The 21584-nt window shown below is 51.3% G+C and overlaps 1 protein-coding gene across 1 annotated transcript in view; it reads left to right on the plus strand.

Annotated features, from left to right (window-relative positions):
• LOC116949256 (uncharacterized) overlaps nt 1-21584 on the plus strand; it is a 234114-nt gene that overhangs the window by 120735 nt on the left and 91795 nt on the right. The window contains exons 2-3 of the mRNA XM_032966358.2: nt 12640-12735; nt 17732-19797. Of these exons, the coding sequence (XP_032822249.2) occupies nt 12640-12735; nt 17732-19797 (2162 nt within the window). The remainder of the gene's footprint in view (nt 1-12639; nt 12736-17731; nt 19798-21584) is intronic.

Genomic DNA, 21584 nt, shown 5'->3' on the forward strand with positions numbered 1-21584 from the left:
TGATCACGGGGAGATAGGAATCACTGCTTGCGAGTGTCTCGATGGCTGGCGGGAGGGTGGGGGAAGGGGGAGTTGTATGAATGGGGCAGAGTTGCGAGTGTGACTTGTGTGAATAGGGTAGAGTTGTGTGTGAATAGGGTACAGTTGTGTGCGTCTTGTGAATAGGGTAGAGTTGTGAGTGTTTGTGTGTGAATAGGATAGAGTTGCGATTGTGTTTGTGTGAATAGGGTAGAGTTGTGTGTGAATAGGGCAGAGTTGTGTGTTTGTTTGGTGCTGGTTTGCTAACAGCGGTGGCGTAGTGGTGAGCGCACTGCACCACGAACCCAGCCACCCGAGTTCAATTCCCGCTCATGGCTAACACCAGTGACGATTTTCTGAACCGGTCCTAAGGCTCTCCTAGGTAGACTCAGCCTTAAATTAGTTCCTAACGTGATGTGTAATCTCAGCACTGGAGAAATAAAGGCGGCTGGGAGTGTTGTTGGCTACTCTCCTTGTTGTGCCATGTCGTCCTTCATAGGTGCTGGCTAACAGCACTTGCCCAATAAGTTTGTTAAGGTTATATGAGGGAACTTAGTCTTTGGACTTATGAATGATGAATGTAGCATTCGCTGGTGATGGATCTTGCCAATCAGCTGGGCATTGCTCCAGGGGTTTAAAAAAAAGCTGAGCTTGTGTATTTTAAGAAACACTCTAATTATGTCCTCGTGAACGACGTATGGGTGAAATATTAAGGCGCTTCATTCAAAAAGAGTTAATCTCAAACCTGAACAGGGGGAGGCGACTCGCGGTTTTGTCATTAATATATGCGTGCATCACATTCGGCAAACACTCCACCCCCAATTCATTAGCAACCGGCGGTGACTCACCATCCCTCTGGGGCCGACGACGTGTCCTACCTTCTGGAGACGTCAACAGTGGCGGTCCCATAAACAGACTCGTCCCCTGTCATAGGAATGTGCAAATATTCTCCAGCAGCTCATGGCCGCAAACGGATGAGCACCCCCCCTCCAAAAAAGGTCGCTCGCGATCACCACTCGAGGTGTTCTTACATGGATACGCACATCAGTTGGACACTTAGCGCTCAGGTGGGGCGCCACGGTGTCGAAATGTTAACTACCTCGCCTGATATACAGGAGGCCGTGAGTTCGATCCCGACCCTGACTTCCGCTGTATATTTGGAGTTTGCGGTGTCTCTCTCCGTGGTCGTGTGCATTTTTCTCCGGGTCCTCCGGTTTTCCCCTCCACACGTAGTATCAACACGCGTTTCGAGTATTTGTCTGCTATACATTTCCACGTGATATGTTACTTCTTTGCGCTATAATTTGTGATAGCCAGGTCGCATCTGAAAATGATCTGTGTAGCTCAGTGGACCTTACCTGGTAAAATAAAGAGATGATTGTTTTTGTTTGTTTAGATCAACAAATGACTTTGACTCTTTATAGAGGTGAACACAGGCATTGAAACTCAGGTGGCTTAGATCGCAGCGCAGCGATGAGACTTATGACGCCACTTCGTTACATATGCACGTTGAACGTCCTTTGCACCGTACGTAGCCAACCGTGATAATTGGAGGTGCTGGTGAAACACGAAAATCAGTTCTAAAGAAATGAGTTTGCAACCTAGATTTAAAAGTGCATAGTTCCAGTGGCATCCTGATATCGGAAGCAAGAGCCATCCAGACGGCCGCACTGACCATCTTTGTTCGATGGCTCACCAAAAGTCCCTGCGTGTATGCCCGGAGTTTGCTTGATGGTTTATGCTCCTTGACGAGATCGGGACCTCCGATTAGCACGGTTGGCTATGTATGGTGCGAAAGAAGTTCAACATACATATATCGTACAGCAATTTATTTTGGTTCATTTGTGTGCAAGCACTTTGTATGTAATGAGTACGAACTCATAATGTATTCGTTCAGCAATCGGAAGGCCAATACAGCTCAGTGAGTACCGGACGGACATGGTCGGGTATTGCAGTACTTGTCACGACGCGTGCCAAATAATGCCGTGCACGCTGCAGCTTGACAATGTTATAGCCAGATGTCCCAGAGAGTAGTGAGTTGCAATACTCGAGCCCTGTCGATGCTATGCTACAACACTCATCCGTGTTGACTATGTCACGACTCAATAGTGGCCGAATGTGTCGTTAGAGCCCTGATATGAAAATTGCAGAACCTGACTATATTTTTCACATGATGATCACGCGACATTATTCTGGTCGAGTATGGTGCCGAGGCTCTTTTGATTCGAGTGGAAAACTGAAACTTGGAGTCTGCATTTCGTTTCGTGTAAACCACACGTGCAACGCTCGCATAACATCTTCGGGGTTACCCAGGCTCTCCATATCTAACTTTCACTTCATTGCGGTGTACAATTGCCTATCATCAGCACATCGATGGAACTTGAAGTCAAGTGATTGGATTACATCGGCGATCGGAGAGACGTACGTTGAAAATGGGAAGGACCCGAAGACGGACCCCTGTGCTACACCAAATAGGCACGCCATAGGCGATGACTGCTCATCGACCAGCTTGGCAAACTGTGATTGACCATGTAGGTATGACTCAATCCACCTGAGCACCGTGCCCGATGCACCCAACCTTGACCTTGACCGCCTGATGAGTATCGAATGGTCAATTGTGTCGAAGGCGGCTGAGAGATCGGGGCCAAGCAACGCGGCGGCGCTCCGGTCGTCCATGATCTTGTAGAGGCCATTGGTGATCTTTATTCGAGCTGTCTCAGTGCTGTGAGACTTCCGGGTACACTGACTGCAATGGGTCGAATCTGCCCGTCGCAACGACGCGGGGAAATAACTATTCCGGACAAAGGCGCCCTATGACCATTATAATAACCCTCAGGTTTGACATTGGGTGATAGTTTGCGGGGTCACAATGGCTGAAGGCAACTTTTTCAGGCGCGGGGTTACCTGTGTCATTTTGAGCCAATCTGGGAAACAGCCCCTGGCTGAACGAGAAATTTTCCAGGTGGACAATCAGCGTCGCAATCATGTCTGAGCGTGATTTGAGAATCGACGTGTGAATGTAGTCGAGCGGCGATGTCTTATTTGGCAGCTGCGCGATGAACACCGGCGTTGGTGCCAGGGTCGCGAGTTCGACATTGGTTCCGGGTTGATCGAAACTCAGATGGCAGACCGACAGAATGCCGTTGCCTTCGAGTTAGAAACTGGCATCCTGACTGTCACTGTTGTATTGGTGAAGAACGTCGCAAGTACTTTGCACAGACCTGGTTGACTTGTTGATGGGTGGTTGGAGTACAGCAGATCTTTCACGACGCGCCACAGAGCACGGGGGTTCGCGAGCCGACTCATTGACGCGCAGAGCATAAAACGATCTCCGAGACTCAATGATGAGTCGGTTGGCAGATCTGCAGGCAGTTCTGTTCGCGAGTCGGACAGTCTCGAAACCAGTTTTCTTTCAAAATACGCTCCAGCCTCCTCCGGCTGTGCTTCGCTTCGATCGCCTCCGGTGACAGCCATTTACTGCGCGTTTTCCCCGTTCTCTGTTTGCGCTTGTTACGAGTCGGCGTTATGCACCACCACACAAACACAGTCAATCACCCCTAATGCGGCACATTAGCGCAGAACGGCGGCTGCTGCTGTTTTTTTTTCTCGGCATTCTGGCGTCGCTGCTCGACTCACAATTGGAACGTTTTGAATTCAAGTCCCAGCTGGGAAGGCAATCAGCGCAGAATTATCATCACCTCCAACAGTCGTCAATCATCAATCATCACTTGTCACAAATCATCATCAAAACATCCTGCCATTGCCATAACACTATGTAACGAAAACATTTTCTTTTTGTTCCTGGGTAATTTTATTTTAGAATTGCTTATGCCTCAAAAGTATAGAAAATGGCTATTATTCCCCACAAACTTTGCTTTTGTAACCAGGACACAAATATTTTGTAATTTACCTATTTTCAATTAGAAAACGTGTGCATTTGTGTCATTCCTTCACTTAAAGTCCTAGTCACAAAAGCAAAGTTTGTGGGGAATAATAGCCATTTTCTATACTTTTGAGGCATAAGCAATTCGAAAAAACACTTACTACCCAGGAACAAAAATCGTGTTACATCGTGTAATCATCAGCTAGGCGCGGTGACAGGGCCCAGCGGTAACGCGTTCGAAGCTTCGTGTAGAAGATCGCGGTTTTATTCCACTAGGCTGCCCTCGTTAATAAATACTTAACGTGTATTGCCCATACAACTACGCGCCCTCGGCTTATTTACATTTTACGTGAAGTCACTCGTAGAGAGAGAGTGGTCGGCAGCAGAGGGCACTCCAAGTAAACCACGAGGCCCTGATGAACGTAAACAAGCACACACTATGCATGAGCACATTACGCGTTACAGTGAAACATTGTGGGCAAATAAATACCGTATTTTCCCGCATATAGCCCGCATACGCATATAACCCGCAGACGCATATACCCCGCAAAAATAGCGTTTTGTGTAAAACAAATTTCAGATAGCCCGCACCTCCATATACCCCGCATGCATTCATATATTTAACGTCGTTGCCGCAGCTTAATTCCATTATATTAATACGAAGTTTACATTTGTAATACATTCCACTATCAATTGTTAACATTAAAATCATAACGTGCACAAAGAAAAGAAACTAACCGGAAACGAGTGAACTTAAAACAGTAAATAAGTAACAAAAGTAAATATCCAATAAATAACACAAAGTGGTAGATAAGCAAGTACAGTTTTAGCACTGGTAGATTGTGTACTGCGCAGATAATAGCGGCACTACGGTAACGCCGTCGCCTCGCCCCCACCCCCCACCTCTTTCTCCCCCCCCAGTTGTCCCACCCCCCAACCCCCACCTCTCTCTTCCCAGCTCTCCCGTCACTACCACAGACCTTTCTCTGCCTCACCACCCAAACCCCCACCTCTCTCTCCGCCCAGCTCTCCCGTCGCCAGTAAACACAGTGCGCCCACTTCAAACATTGTCGTTTTATTGTACAAACAAATAGAATAATTTAAAACGTGATAACGTGCACTTTTAGTGTGAGTGTTTTATTCGGCAGTGCTTTAGCCAAAGGTAAGTGTTGCATAGTGGATAGTCCTACCATGAAAACATTTAACGAGTTACGACATGTCACAAGTGTAAAATATTTTTGGGATAGCCCGCACCTCCATATACCCCGCAGGGTCTTGTTTTGTTTGTAAAAATTGATATACCCCGCGGGTTATATGCGGGAAAATACGGTACACACCACGTGTTCAGTCCATCAGTCTATTGTATTTCCGGCCCAACCAATGAGTGTTGAGACGGCTCTCCCTCGAGGTGATTCGACGATCTGTTCTGTAGAAATTAATTTTGGAAAATGCATTGTCAGTGTTACCCCCCTGCGAGACAGTGGTTAATTATTGCATTTAATGTCAGCTTGAGGCTCGTAAATTAATTGTACTCACAGTCATTAAAAAACCCCCTCCAATATATTCCAGTTGGCCCTTTGCCGTTTGTGCGACTCAAGAGACCAATCGGTGGTTGGTTGTGTGAAATCTCGTTAAGATTTGTGCGTTCCCCATTGATAATTTAACACGCAGATAAACCCACAATTGTAAATAGTGTGGGTTTGCTGCCCAATTCTCTGGTGGTGTTGAAGTAGTAACTCATTGGCGAACCTTTGGAAACTGGTTGTGTCGGGTGGAGGTGGGGAGGGGTAGCGCAGTGATGAACACGCTTTGATACGAACCCAGTGACCTGAGTTCGATTCCCGCTCCTGGCCAACACCAGTGACAATTATCTGAACCGGTTCTGGGCCTCCCCTAGGTCGGCATAGCCTCAAATGAGTACCTAGCACGATGTGTGTACATTGCCACTCGGGATACAAAGGCGGCCGGGCGTGGTGCTGACCACCCACCGCCTCGTGTGCCGTGTCGGCCAGCAATTGGCCCAAAGGTATGGTAAAGCTACATGGGTGATCTTTGTCTTTTGTACGACATATTTACATTGATGCAACATAACCCAAAAAAACTGCATCAGTCGCGATCAAATGTATTGTGGTTGAGATGCAGTCACACGAATCGAGTCAGTCGTAGATAGAATATGTTTAACGTTGTGCTTTCGTGGCTATAGCGGCCCACGTGAGCCCATTGCACGCAACATTTAATTTGCACAGAAAGGTCGATTCCTATTGTATGGGCGTTATTGCGCGCATCGCGAACTGATTGATCGATGGTTCGCCCACATCCCTGTGGTTAGGCAAATCAGGGGCCGGATCGGTTCCGTTTTCTTGGCACTGCTCGGTGATTGGTGGCTGGTTGCACTGTTGTGCGTGGTGGTGCACGAATAACAAGACTCGCGACAAAGTTGAACGCAGGTCGACCCATTACAACAACAACCACCACCACCAACAACAACATCATTCGCAACTAAGTGGTGCGGTGATGTCACCACGGCGCCTGTGCCAGGCCATGTGCACACAGAGGCCACGTGGAGTCTCGAAGGCTCGCCGACAGGAGGTCACGGGCCTGCACCGAGTGGAGAACTGTCCACCCCTCACGATGACTGGAGCCAGAACCGGTCCACCGGACCTCCTGTACTCCACAAAGGTCCAGGCGGTAACCGGTCCATCTCCCGAGGAGTGGCAGCCCGACCCTCCCCCCCCCCCCTCTCAGGGTTCTTACAAGAACAGCAGACTACTGCGATTGGCCACGTGGAATGTTCAACCACAACAACAACCGCACACTCTGTTTGCTGATTGGTTGATTCACATTATTATGATTGTTATTGTGATTATCAAGTAGATGCGGTCCAATTCACGAATCGGTTCCAGTTTGTACCTTCATTAACGAGATGAGTCAATCAATGAAACATTTAAAAAATCACGGTCAGAGGTGGCGTCACATCGCTGGGGCTCACTGAGAAAGACGAATCAGAGGAGCGGGCATGGAGCAGGGCATCGATTGACGTCGAATCTTGCCCTCGTGACGCAACCCTGGCATCGTGCGTGCGAGTATCGATTACTCACAATGTGTGCAAATTAACGCTCGCATTGCATTAAGGCTAATGGGACGAACTATTGCATTTTCTTTTTCACAAACAATAGCCAAACACAATTGACAATGTATGCGAGACGATGAAAACTCGGGACGAGGACTCATCAATTCCCGAACAGATGCGCCGCCCCGTAATGTAACATTTTCCCGAGAAGCCCAAATCGTCGCCAGGTCGCCGATCAGATGGAAGGGAATCGAAGTATTTCAGCGAAAGGGATTGCGAGATCCCTACCCCGCCACCGCCACCACCCCCTTTGACCGGACCCCTCTCGTGAGCGGAGCCAACGCGAGACGCCGCGTGTGATTCGCATCCGGTATTGAACGCCCCATCGTTAATTATTGATTTGAAGCTTTCGTGACTGCAGGAATCCATGTTCTTTTGTTCTTTCGGTAAAGTCACGTGAAAGTTTCAGCGCGCGCTGTGAACAGCTCAGTACGTCACTGACAGCGGCGCGAGCGCACACACAAGCTAAAGGTCTCCCGTATAGCCTTTCAAAGAGTGCGCGGACAAGTGCTGTTCGCGAGCACCCATCAAGTGCGGGCACAGCCGACGAGAAGGTCGGGTGGGTTGCGATGGTACTCAAAGCCGTGCCCCGACCCCAATTTTTCTCCCCAGTGCTAATGCATTGACACACGGCACCACCTCTGGTGTGCTGTGCCGGCCTTCATAGGTACCGCTGATGCTTATGTGGCTAAGAATCGAACTTAGGTTGCTGGGGTTCGTAGCGCAGTTTTCCAAGTGCCGCACCCTCGGCCGCTTAAACACACGCACGCACAAGATCTATGCGTGCATACGCACCCACCTAGCCCCTCCATGGCAATGTGGAATTGTCACCACTGAATCGGCATCGCCAAACGGAGATACGCACCAAACCCCATTGCTCACTCTTATTAAAAAGGGCATTTAAAATATTTGGCGCGTGCAAATCTTGACTTGAAGCTTTCGTGACTTGCAGGAATTCATATTCTTGGGTCTTTCGGTTAAGTCACGTAGATAGGTTCAAAGAAAATAACAACAAAATAACAAATATTTGGCTCGTGCAATCATTAGAATTACGTTGTCGTGATACGCGAGTCATATTTTCCCTTTTAATTTGCGAACATAAACGCTCTCGGGCGCCGCCACTCTACGACCCGGGGAGCCTGGAGGCCAAGCGGCAATTGCGGTGCGAAATGTTCACGGTGCCCGGCTGGTCGCCGACAGAGGAGGGTTCGTGCGTCTGTATGAATGCAGTGCCAATTAAACAGTTCGCGTGTCCTCAAGGTGGGGAGCGGTAGTGTAGCGGTTATCGCGGTGCGCTACGAACCCCGGCGACTCGAGTTCGACTCCCGTTCACGACCGCCACCTGTGATCATTATCTTAACCGGTCCTGGGCCTCCCCTAGGTCGACTCAGCTTTAAACGAGTACCTGGTGTCGTGTGTAAATATCGCCACTGGAGAGACAAAGGCGGCCGGGCGTGGTGCTGGCCACCCACCCCCTCGTGTCCCGGCCACCCACTCCCTCGTGTGCCGTATCAGCCTTCGTAGGTACTCGCTAGCAGCACTTGCCCCAACAGTTTGTTTAAGGATGTACGAGCAATCTTTGTTTTTACATGTATGTAGCGGCAACTTGACAAGTCACGTGGCTACAAGGTGGGGAGCGACAGTGTAGCGACCTTAAGGCGCACCCAGTCTGGCGCAAGTGGCGAACGGCGGTTGTTGTTGTTGTTGTGTCGTGGGCAGTGATTAGCGCCATGCGCTACGAAAACGCCGGCGATCCGAGTTCGGAGTCTTGCTCACGGCCAACGTCGGTGACGAATATCTGATCCGGTCGTGGACGTCGAAGCGAGATCGACTCGGCCTTAAATGATTAAATGAGTGCCTGATGCGATTCACGTAGGGGGGGGGGGGAATGAATGAAAGTCCGCCTTGGTCGTAAGCCTGGAGTTGAATAGCAGGCGACGGCAGCAGGGGCTGCTGCAGAACCGGAGTTCCCGACGTTGGGTCCAGCATGGAAGCAGGGGCAACCGCTCGCCTGCATTCAAAATGTTCATCGCGGGCGCGAAGCAAGTCGCTTCATCTCGTCTCGCACGAGCGTCGGGTGGTGCTCACTACTGCCGGTGGCAAACAACCAGTTGGGGAGGGGGGGGGGGGGATGGAAGGGGAATTTCCACATCCCTGCCCGTTTGATTTCACCTCAGTGGTACCTACTTTATATAATATGGGAGATGTGATTAGATAAGCACCACGCGAGCCGAGCGCGCGGAGCCCCAATTAAACAAAACCGCGCTCCCCAATTACCGGTCAGACAGCGCATCTTGAGGCCACCTGGTCGATAGTTAATTAAACACACCTGTAAAGTAATTATGCACCTGTAGCTCATCCTTGACACGTTAAACGCGGGGCCCCCCGTAAAACTAACTCACGTGTGCAGTCCTGCGCTCGCACGCACTTACCAGTTACCATCGCACGCACGCTCCGCGGGTTTATTGCGACCCGGATCGATTCGGTGCTTTGTTAAATTAGCATCAGCGCGAGACGGACACGCGTAGGGACACTGCTACAGGAGGGAGAACCATTGTCCATGCGAGGTTTTGTTTTTTGTTAATTTGTCCTTAAACCCGAAACTACTCGAATTGTAAACGCTGTGGGTTTTACGCTCCAGTTCTGTTTACGCGATCTAACCCAAAACTCCATTGCTATGGATGATATTGGTCGGCGAAAGCATGCGAAGTGTCATACGGGAACCTTTCTCTTTGTGTGCATTAAAGCTGCGTGCAAGAGCGGTGGCGAAGTTTCGGTTAGCGCACTCTGTTACAAACCGGACGCGAACCGAGTTTGAATCCGGGGCCACGGCTAACATCAGTCGTTCTTGGCCTCCGTCAGGTAGCTAAATGGGCGCATCCGTGAATGAGCACCCGTTGCCCATTGTAACGCGCGTCGTGTTCCGGACATGAGATAGGTGCTCGCTAACGTCTCGCATGGCGACGCGACCCCGTGCTACCGGGACGATTAAACACGGGCCGAGTGAGATCGCAGTCCTGTCATTCGCTCTGTTTATAGCGGAGCGTGCAGGACGGTTCCGGGAAGCATTCATTTCACGCCACACCCCCCCCCCCCCCCCCACTTTCCACCAATTACCCCCGGACCCTCTTTATTTGAAATTTCCATCGTAAATGTTTGTGCTTCGTTTGATTACATTGTGACATTTTCTACAGCCCGGGATGTCCTTTATGCGAAATGTCAAGGCGTTGATATGTTAATGACATGTTAATTTGAATCACATGTTAAGCTGACTGCTGTGTTTTTTTTTTACCACTCTTGTTTTGAAAACTGGAAGCGCATTGCATTGAATGCGCGTGGGCTGTGTAAGCGCACGCCGGCGGTAGGGGGGTTGGGTTAATTTTTGGTAAATGAAGGGTCTTTTGACATTTTCCTTCCCTTGATGAGACTATCTATGGGGGTGCGCTCCATGCGTACAGGCGTGGGGGCGCGGGGGATTTGAGACGCGGGAGGGGTAGGCGGCGGTGGCGGTTCGTGACACAGGAGCAGGAGATAAGTGGCCTTATTAGCGGTGGAGAATCGGGTGATGGGGACACGGGGACTGGAGACGCGGAGAGGGAGACACGGGGAAAGAGACACGGGGAGGGAGACACGTGTGACAGGGGCATGGGTAGGGAGACACGGGGAGGGAGACACGAGGAGGGAGACACGGGGACTGGAGACGCGGAGAGGGAGACACGGGGAGGGAGACACGGGTGACAGGGGCATATGGGTAGGGAGGCACGGGGAGGGCGACACGAGGAGGGAGACACGGGGAGTGGAGACACGGGTGTTGGAGACACGGGGACTTGAGACACGGGGATGGAGACATGGGGACCGGAGACACGGGGATTGGGTGTCTAAACTCCAAGCTCTAATGTCTTAGCGCATAATTCGTGATTACATGAAGTGCTAAATATCGTTGCGTTTGTGAGCGTGTGCATGAGCGCATAGGCACTGTGCGCATTAGTGTCTTGCGCGTCGCACAATCTCGCCTATGGTTATTAATGGCTTTCATTATAATTTACGGATCCCTTCAGTTCATTTCCGACTCGAATAAGGAGACGAGGATTATAAATAGACGCGCGGCGAACAGACAGCGCTGTTTGCGCAGCTCGAGTGCACCGGTTCGACACCCACTGCTCCTCCCTCCCTCCCTCCCCTCCCTCCCTCCCTCCCTCCCACCTCTGCCCCCCCCCCCACTCTAATCCAGCTTATACCGATTGCGCAATCAGCGACACGTCCCGCGAGAGAGGGACACTGGTGGAACTCCCGTCGTTGGCGATGCATCGACCCTGTGCTCGGAAATTGCCCACGGAAGAGGATCGTGCAAAACTACTTCTGAGATCCCTTCTAGTGGCCGTGTTCCATCCGTACGACTCAGTGTGGCTCTCGTTGGCAAACGCGTAAACGAACAATGAACATAACATGTCCGTTTGCCTTGTGGGCAACACGTTAATATTTTTAATTCTCGGGGCTGGAAGACAGCGCATTATTCATTTAAGGGAAGAATTTAACCACACTGAGAACAAATATATATAAATAGATTATGGCTATTCGTGTGTGCGTGTGTGCGCGCACGCGCGCGCGATTTCATCGGCGCATTGGCCGAGACCATTAAACTCGCTCCGCTTGAGAACTTGGTTCGATCATTGCGCCCCTCCACTCTCCTCCACCGCCTCCTACCTCTCTCTCTCTTTTACCATCGGAAGAAACAAGAAGATGCTCGGTGTAGCCGGCACTTTGCTTCGTTCATCATTTAGTTTTTTTGTGTGTTTTTTTTCAATGCTTTGCTTTATATGCCCACCCCCCCTGTTTAAATGAAATATTTCACGCTCTGCTCTCCTCCTTCTTACCCCTTCCGCCTCTCTCTACCCCCTCTCTCTACACCCCCCCCCCTCTCTCTACCCCCTCTCTCTCTACCCTCTCTCTCTACCCCCTCTCTCTACCCCCTCTCTCTACACCCCCCTCTCTCTACCCCCTCTCTCTCCCCCCTCTCTCTCTACCCCCTCTCTCTACACCCCCCCCTCTCTACCCCCTCTCTCTCCCCCTCTCTCTCTACCCCCTCTCTCTACCCCCTCTCTCTACCCCTCTCTCTCTACCCCCTCTCTCTCCCCCCTTTCTCTACCCCCTCTCTCTCCCCCCTCTCTCTCCCCCCTCTCTCTCTGCCCCCTCTCTCTACCCCCTCTCTCTACCCCCTCTCTCTCCCCCCTCTCTCCCCCCTCTCTCCCCCCTCTCTCTCTACCCCCTCTCTCTACCCCCTCTCTCTACCCCCTCTCTCTACCCCTCTCTCTCTACCCCCTCTCTCTACACCCCCCTTTCTCTACCCCCTCTCTCTCCCCCCTCTCTCTCCCCCCTCTCTCTCTGCCCCCTCTCTCTACCCCCTCTCTCTACCCCCTCTCTCTCCCCCCTCTCTCTCCCCCCTCTCTCCCCCCTCTCTCTCTACCCCCTCTCTCTCTACCCCCCCTCTCTACCCCCTTTCTCTACCCCCTCTCTCTCCCCCCTTTCTCTACCCCCTCTCTCTACCCCCTCTCTCTCTCTCCTCTACCCCCTCTCTCCTCTCCCTCTCCCTCCGGCATGCCCCCCACAGATCGCGCTCTCGCCCTGTTGCCGGCGAGGGGAGCCCCCCCCGCCTTCTGGCACGCGAGGTCGCACGAGCAGCAGCGACAAGAGGAGGACAACATGAGTGAGTGGCTCACACTGTGGTGTATACACAGGGTCTATGAGTTAATCACACTGTGGTGTATACACAGGGTGTATGAGTTAATCACACTGTGGTGTATACACAGGGTGTATGAGTTAATCACACTGTGGTGTATACACAGGGTCTATGAGTTAATCACACTGTGGTGTATACACAGGGTGTATGAGTTAATCACACTGTGGTGTATACACAGGGTCTATGAGTTAATCACACTGTGGTGTATACACAGGGTCTATGAGTTAATCACACTGTGGTGTATACACAGGGTCTATGAGTTAACCACACTGTGGTGTATACACAGGGTGTATGAGTTAATCACACTGTGGTGTATACACAGGGTCTATGAGTTAATCACACTGTGGTGTATACACAGGGTGTATGAGTTAATCACACTGTGGTGTATACACAGGGTCTATGAGTTAATCACACTGTGGTGTATACACAAGGTCTATGAGTTAATCACACTGTGGTGTATACACAAGGTCTATGAGTTAATCACACTGTGGTGTATACACAGGGTCTATGAGTTAATCACACTGTGGTGTATACACAGGGTGTATGAGTTAATCACACTGTGGTGTATACACAGGGTCTATGAGTTAATCACACTGTGGTGTATACACAGGGTCTATGAGTTAATCACACTGTGGTGTATACACAGGGTCTATGAGTTAATCACACTGTGGTGTATACACAGGGTGTATGAGTTAATCACACTGTGGTGTATACACAGGGTCTATGAGTTAATCACACTGTGGTGTATACACAGGGTCTATGAGTTAATCACACTGTGGTGTATACACAGGGTCTATGAGTTAATCACACTGTGGTGTATACACAAGGTCTATGAGTTAATCACACTGTGGTGTATACACAAGGTCTATGAGTTAATCACACTGTGGTGTATACACAGGGTCTATGAGTTAATCACACTGTGGTGTATACACAGGGTCTGTTAATCACACTGTGGTGTATACACAGGGTCTGTTAATCACACTGTGGTGTATACACAGGGTCTATGAGTTAATCACACTGTGGTGTATATACAGGGTCTATGAGTTAACCACACTGTGGTGTATACACAGGGTCTATGAGTTAATCACACTGTGGTGTATACACAGAGTGTATGAGTTAATCACACTGTGGTGTCGGTGTATGAGTTAATCACACTGTGGTGTATACACAGGGTCTATGAGTTAATCACACTGTGGTGTATACACAGGGTCTATGAGTTAATCACACTGTGGTGTATACACAGGGTCTGTTAATCACACTGGTGTATACACAGGGTCTATGAGTTAATCACACTGTGGTGTATACACAGGGTCTATGAGTTAATCACACTGTGGTGTATACACAGGGTCTGTTAATCACACTGTGGTGTATACACAGGGTCTATGAGTTAACCACACTGTGGTGTATACACAGAGTGTATGAGTTAATCACACTGTGGTGTATACACAGAGTCTATGAGTTAATCACAATGTAGTGTATACACAGGGTCTATGAGTTAATCACACTGTGGTGTATACACATGGTCTATGAGTTAACCACACTGTGGTGTATACACAGGGTCTATGAGTTAATCACACCGTGGTGTATACACAGGGTCTGTTAATCACACTGTGGTGTATACACAGGGTCTATGAGTTAATCACACTGTGGTGTATACACAGGGTCTATGAGTTAATCACACTGTGGTGTATACACAGGGTCTATGAGTTAATCACACTTTGGTGTATACACAGGGTGTATGAGTTAATCACACTGTGGTGTATACACAGGGTGTATGAGTTAATCACACTGTGGTGTATACACAGGGTGTATGAGTTAATCACACTGTGGTGTATACACAGGGTCTATGAGTTAATCACACTGTGGTGTATACACAGGGTGTATGAGTTAATCACACTGTGGTGTATACACAGAGTCTATGAGTTAATCACACTGTGGTGTATACACAGAGTCTATGAGTTAATCACACTGTGGTGTATACACAGGGTGTATGAGTTAATCACACTGTGATGTATACACATGGTGTATGAGTTAATCACACTGTGGTGTATACACAGAGTCTATGAGTTAATCACACTGTGGTGTATACACAGGGTCTTTGAGTTAATCACACTGTGGTGTATACACAGGGTGTATGAGTTAATCACACTGTGGTGTATACACAGGGTCTATGAGTTAATCACACTGTGGTGTATACACAGGGTCTATGAGTTAATCACACGGTGGTGTATATACAGGGTGTATGAGTTAATCACACTGTGGTGTATACACAGGGTCTATGAGTTAATCACACTGTGGTGTATACACAGAGTCTATGAGTTAATCACACTGTGGTGTATACACAGGGTCTATGAGTTAATCACACTGTGGTGTATACACAGGGTGTATGAGTTAATCACACTGTGGTGTATACACAGGGTCTATGAGTTAATCACACTGTGGTGTATACACAGGGTCTATGAGTTAATCACACTATGATGTATACACATGGTCTATGAGTTAATCACACTGTGGTGTATATACAGGGTGTATGAGCTAATTGTGTGGGGAGCGGTAGTATAGCGGAATTGCGCACCGCATTACAGGCCTGGTCTCCTGAGTTCGATTTCTGTCCACTGTCAACACCAGTGATGGACATCTGAACCAGTCTTGGGCCTCCCCTAGGTCCATTGAGCCTCAAATGAGTTCCTAAATACTGCCACTCGGGACAAAGGCGGCCGGGCTTGATGTTGGCCACCCACCTCCGCGTGTGCCATGGTTCATATGTATGTGTGTGTGCGCGAATGGAGGATGATTGTGAACGACCGTACTGGTCATTTGGAGGTCGTCGCCCTCCTTCAGCAACGGGGGGGGGGGCGGTGGGGGGCAGAGGAATTATGCTCACAACAATGAGCGGCATGTCGGGCGGGTAAAATACAGCAAGTTGGCATAGTAGGGGGCACAGCTGGTACTTCTTCTAATCATATCAGTCAACCCATGGCACCTGGGTCTGTCCCGCAACCTTCTGTCAGCTAGCCTTCGACACTTCACGTGACCCCAAAGTGCACCTGGCCTGGCACAGGCCCGTTACCGTCACTTAGTGGCGAATGGCGGGTAAAGGCATTGGTACGTGTACGTATGTATGTGTGTGAGACCAGGAAAGGCACTGGGCAGAGATGATCTCTCAAGTGAAATACTGAGGGAGGGTGGCGTTTGTGCACAGACTGCCCTACATGACATCATAACAACAGTCTGGACCACTGGACGGTTTCTGCAAGCTTGTAAGGATGCCCTGGTAGACTGTAAAAACTACAGGGGCATCTCACTCCTCAGTGTTCCGGGAAAGGTCCTGGCAAGGATTATTCAACATCACCTTGCTAGGCACACTGAGGATAGGCTTGTGGAGCCCCAATGTCGTTTCAGGACAGGGCAATCCTGCACAGATGCTATATTTTCTGTCTGTCTGCTACAGCAGAGGTGTAGGGAATTCCCACAAGACCAACATCTCTTCTTAATGGACCTAGTCAAGGCCTATGATACCATCAGTAGGCCTGGGCTCTGGGTTGTTTTTCGTGCTTTCGAAGTCCGTGACTCTCTGCTCATAATCATTAAGGACCTTCATGGTGGTAAGTGGGCCCGGGTAAAAAATGTGGCCAGCAGTCAGAGCCATTTCTTGTTCACCTTGGGGTGCGAAAGGGATATCCTCTGGCTCCCACATGATTTAACATCTATTTCGACTACGTAGTTCGTGAAGCCTTCGATGGCTGTGCTGGAGGAATTTCCATCTGGTAAAGATACAATGTGAGACTGATTGATTCCCGGGTGTTGTCAAGGGATGGCTCCCTATTGGTTAACCATGTTACGTATGCCGATGATCTGGTAATTGCTGCTCACTCAGAGGAGGAGTTGGAGGCACTACTGCTGAACCTGGAGCGTGCCACTAAGAGGTGGGGCCTTACCATCAGCCCCACCAAAACTAAGCACTTGCCTGGGTATTTGCACCATCAGACACTCCACCCCCATAACTCCCAATTGGTAATATTGGTGACGGGGTAATTGTGGAGAGAGTGGAGAGAGTGAAGAGTTGCCCATACCTTGGCAGTGTGCTCATGACTGCCTCCGGTTTGACAGCAGAGGTCTCACTCTGAATCAGTCGAGCGGCATTATCTTTTCATCGGTTGCATAACGCTGTGTGAAAGCTACCTGGTCTATCACTCCACACAAAGTTTCAGGTCTTCTCGGCCACAGTCATTCCCACCCTTCTCTACACTTGTGAAACATGGACCCCTTCGAATGGAACACATTCGCCGGTTAGAAACATTTTGGCTGGCCTGCCTATGACTCATGTTGGGTTTAACCTGGCTGGATTGTGTGAGGAGCTCACAAATCCTTGAAATATCTGATGAGCTCCTTTGGCAGGCAAGGCTGTGTTGGCTGGGTCATGTAGCCTACATGCCCAGCTACCGCATGCCTAAACAGCTTTTGTTTGGCCGGATAGAGGGGGCTAGATGGGTGTGCAATGGGCTAGAGAAGAGATGGAGTACAAAGGATGTGGAGCTGAGTGGACTTGCCGATGACTGGTACCAGCGGTGTCAAGATCGGCCTCTGTGGAGGAGGCACGTGAAGGACGTTATTAGGCAGTTCGAGGCAGTCGCCGTCCAACAACAACGGAGAGCAGAGGAGCGACGCTCACAACAATGAGCGGAGCACCAGGCGGCTAAATCATAGCAAGTTGGCATAGTAGGGGGCACAGAAGGTGCATCGGACAGTCATCTCAGTCAGCCAACTCATGGCACCTGGTGGGTCTGCCCCATGACCTCCTGCCGGCGGACGTTCAACACTTCACGTGGCCTCAACGTGCACATAGCCTGGTACGGGCGCCGTGGTGATGTCACTGTCACTTAGTGGTGAATGGCGGTTGTTGTTGTACATGTACCTATGTATGTGTGTGTACGTGTGTACGTATGTGTTGTGCATCCCTCAGGTTCTGGCAGCGTGAAGGAAAACTGCCTCCTGTCTGACAGCGACGACTCCCAAGAGGCGGCCACAGCTCCCGTGCAGGGTCTCTCCCCCTCTGCGTCGGGGCCTGAAGTGAGTGGCCTGCGGGGCCCGGCTGGTGGGGGACTCAAGCGGGCGCTGGAGGAGGAGAACGCGGGACGGGCCCCTCCGCGCTTCCGCCCTAAGAGGAGACGCCGCGTGGGGGGCCTCTCCCTGATGGCCCTGCCCATGCCCTTTCCTCTGCATGCCGCATTCGTTCCGCCACCCCCCCACAACCAGCACGCTCACCACCTCGCGCCTACCACCACCACCAGCAGCAGCAGCTACGGGGCAACACCGCTGCAGCCACCACATCCACCACCACATCCACTGGCACCACCACCGCCAACGCTGCTGCCGTCGCAACCACCCCCGTCGCTGCTGCTGCTGCTGCCGCCTCCGCCGCCGCCCAACAAGAACGCGCTGATGCAGCTCAACGAGCTGCGGCCGGGCCTGCAGTACCGCGTGGTGTCGCAGACGGGGCCCGTACACGCGCCGCGCTTCACGCTCGCCGTGGACGTGAACGGCGACACCTTCGTGGGCGTGGGCCCCACGAAGCGCGAGGCGAAGGCGCGTGCGGCCGAGCGCGCGCTGCGCTCCTTCGTGCAGTTCCCCAACGCGTGGGAGGCGCACCGCGCCATGGGCCGAGCCGCCTCTGCGCTGCCCGCCAATGCTGACTTCGCCCGTGACGAGCAGGGGGAGCACGAGATGAGATTCGATGTCGCCGACTTTGCGTCTGAGCCAGGGGTCGCCGCCGGCGGCGGTGGTGGTCGCGGTGTTGGTGACCGCGCGGACGTTGGTGGAGGTGGTGGTGACTGCGTTGTTGGCGGTGTTGGTGATGGCATTAGAGGCAGTAACGATGGCGTTGTTGGTGATAGCGGCAGTGTTCATGGCGGTATTGGCAGTACTAATGGTGGTTTTGGTGTTGATCGTGATTTTAATGATGGTGGTGGTAGTGGTGGTGGTGTTGCCGATTTCCCAGGAAGAGGAATCGCAGCGGCTGTGGCGGTTGTGTCATCCACCGCCACAACCTGCTCCACCATCTCGATACAACTCATGGGTAGCAGCAGCAGCAGTAGTCAAATACGATCGCCCAGCGCTCTAGGCCGCGGGGGTCAACATGGACACGACATGGGTTTTCAGCACAATGGACAACTCCAGGTTGACCACGGACAGGGGTCACCCTTGACGCGTAGCCCACGCATGGAGCCCTCGCAGGGAAGCTCGGCCCCTCCCGAACCCTCCCCACTACGGCACCCCACTCTCACGCAGCTCACGCCGAGACTATCAGAATGGGCGCCTCGGACACTTGCGTGCCGGGCGCTGAAACACAACAACAACCGCAGTAGCCACAACAACTACAACAACAACAACACCACAAGCGACTCAAGCGTGCACTCTAGAACTTTAAAGGGCGAGTGCTGCTACTACAGTTGGAATGACTACAGATACAACATCAGCAGCAGCAACAACAGCAGCAGCGGCTACAGCAACAGCAGTCAAGCAGTGATCACAAAGAGAGCTCCCCTCGCATTGGAAGCGGACGCGTCCGTCCCGCATGCGGTTGCATGGGCTCAGAGGACGCATTCCGGTGGCGGGGCTGCTCCAAGCGAGGATCTGCAGGCCCTGGAGAGCTACCAACCCCCCGGGGGGCCTCCACTGGGCGCGGTGGCCCTCTTCGACGCCTTCAGCCAGGTGCGCAACAATCCCGTGTGGGCCCTCGGCGCGCTGCATCCCGACGCGGCCTTTGGAGACATCGCGGGACCCCCCGGAGTGCCCGGGGCAGCTGGGCCGACGACGGCCGAGGGCGTCTCTCCTCGTGTGGTGGTGCAGGTGACCGTGGGCGGATGCTCCTTCAGGGGAGCGGCGCGGAGCAAGAGGGTAGCTCGGAGCCGCGCGGCCCAGGCTGCCCTGAGGGCGCTCTACGGGATAGGGGCCGCGTTTAGGCCGGCCCGACCACCGACTGTGGGCCCTCCGCAGGACCTGGGCGAGAACCACGCGGTGCTCTCGCAGGTGAGTGTCCCCGCCACCCGCGCTTGTGCTTGAGTCATGAAGCGGAGGTAACACGTGGAGGCACGCTGAATAGCCACGTGGTGGCGTACTTCGCGGCCACGTGGTGGCGCGTTTCACGGTCACGTGGTGGCCTGCTTGACAGCCGCGTGGTCGCGCAGTTTGCAGCCACGTGGTCGCGCCCTTCGCAGGATAGAACTTTGAGATTTCCGTTGGTGGTGATGAGGTTGATGATGGTCATCTTTATTAAGATGAGATTCAGTAGTCTTTAAGATGATTACGTAGCTAATGAGGTTCATGATAATGACCAGTGGAGACACTGGTGGTAGCGATATTAGCGGTGGCGCTTACGTGGAGGAGAATCATCATCATGGTGGTATTCATATCTAGATGGCTTATGTATGGTTCAATACGTAGTTGATAATTATCTGGCATTGTAGATTGATGTTGTATGAACAGCAATGTCTGTGAGACTAGAAAACCTCGTGGCTATGCTCGACGTGAGCGTGAGTGCCCATTTAGCCGGGCTGATGGGGGGAGGGGGGCGGGGGGTGAGGGAGGACTAGGCGTGGGGAGAGGGGGCAGTATTTGGGTGCACTTTGAAACAATTACTCTGCGAGCATTGAAGTCGCTGATCTCGACGCGATGGCCAGGGGGATCGCGTGGCATGAAAGACATCACAGCCGCCCTCTCTGTTAACCCCGTCTGGTGTCAGTTTTCCTGGGTCGTGTTTTATTTGTAAAAATCAATAGCAGCAGCGGTTGGGTTTTTTGTATTTTAAATGTGTATATGATGCAGTGAGTGTGTCATACTTCGTGTAACGCAGTTGTTACACCTATTCTGAGACCACAAATCAACGGCCCACTTTTGTAACAAAAACATCCTCAAGAACAAGATTATTTAGTCGAGGCAAACGATCCGGGCAATGGTCCTTCTTCAGACCAGAAAGAGGTGGCAGAGCTACGAACATAATCCGGAGACCTCACTGCTTAGCGCGATGTTCTGAAAACACGTTGTGATCATCATGCTGACGATGGGATTTGTGGCGGTGATTTTTTGAGAGGGGGGGGGGGGTTCCAGAGAAGTTTACTGACTGACAATTCTGGAGGCATCCGTGAGAAGTGAGAAGAAAAAAACATCTGATGTGTGTGGCCACTTTCGGTGGTGCAGGTGGTGTACAAAACAGAGGCATGACGTGACACGCAGTGGGTGACCGCCTTGAGAAGAGCGGCGAGCTTTTCATGAACTTGACATCGAATCGCTGTCGAATTGACACACGAGCGATGGGTTTCTTAAATTTGAATTTCGGCCCGAGAAATTGAGCAGCACACGCACATCCGTAAGGCCATCCAACAAGGCACGCGTGAACTGGTTTGGTATGGCACCAGTGACGTAGTAACTACATTGGCAGCTCAGGGGGTGCGGCAATAGGTCAGGTGGGGCCCCAATATTGTGATTTGTCTCGCACGGTCGTACCTGAAGACTCTTGTATATCGCGGCTTCTCTTGCCTACTCACATCATCGTGACGCTCACGGTCTCGAACATTTAACGCTGTACGGGGCGCTCCGTCTTCGCAAAAATGCAGCCCCTACAGCTCCGTAGTAGTGTCTTTGCAATATCCCGTTATTTTCTTTGGTTCTTTCGGTAAAGTCACGTACAATGAGAATAAAATAATAAATTGATAAAACAAAATAACACATTAATATTCTCACGACGTTTCGGTCACAACACAAGCGGCCTTCATCAGGTGAAGGGACGAGACTGTCTGGTAGGACAGCGCTGGATGCGG

This window comes from Petromyzon marinus, chromosome 2 (genome assembly GCF_048934315.1).
Source record: "Petromyzon marinus isolate PM22_M1 ecotype Great Lakes invasive population chromosome 2, UKy_Petmar_22M1.pri1.0, whole genome shotgun sequence".
Lineage (NCBI taxonomy): Eukaryota > Metazoa > Chordata > Hyperoartia > Petromyzontiformes > Petromyzontidae > Petromyzon > Petromyzon marinus.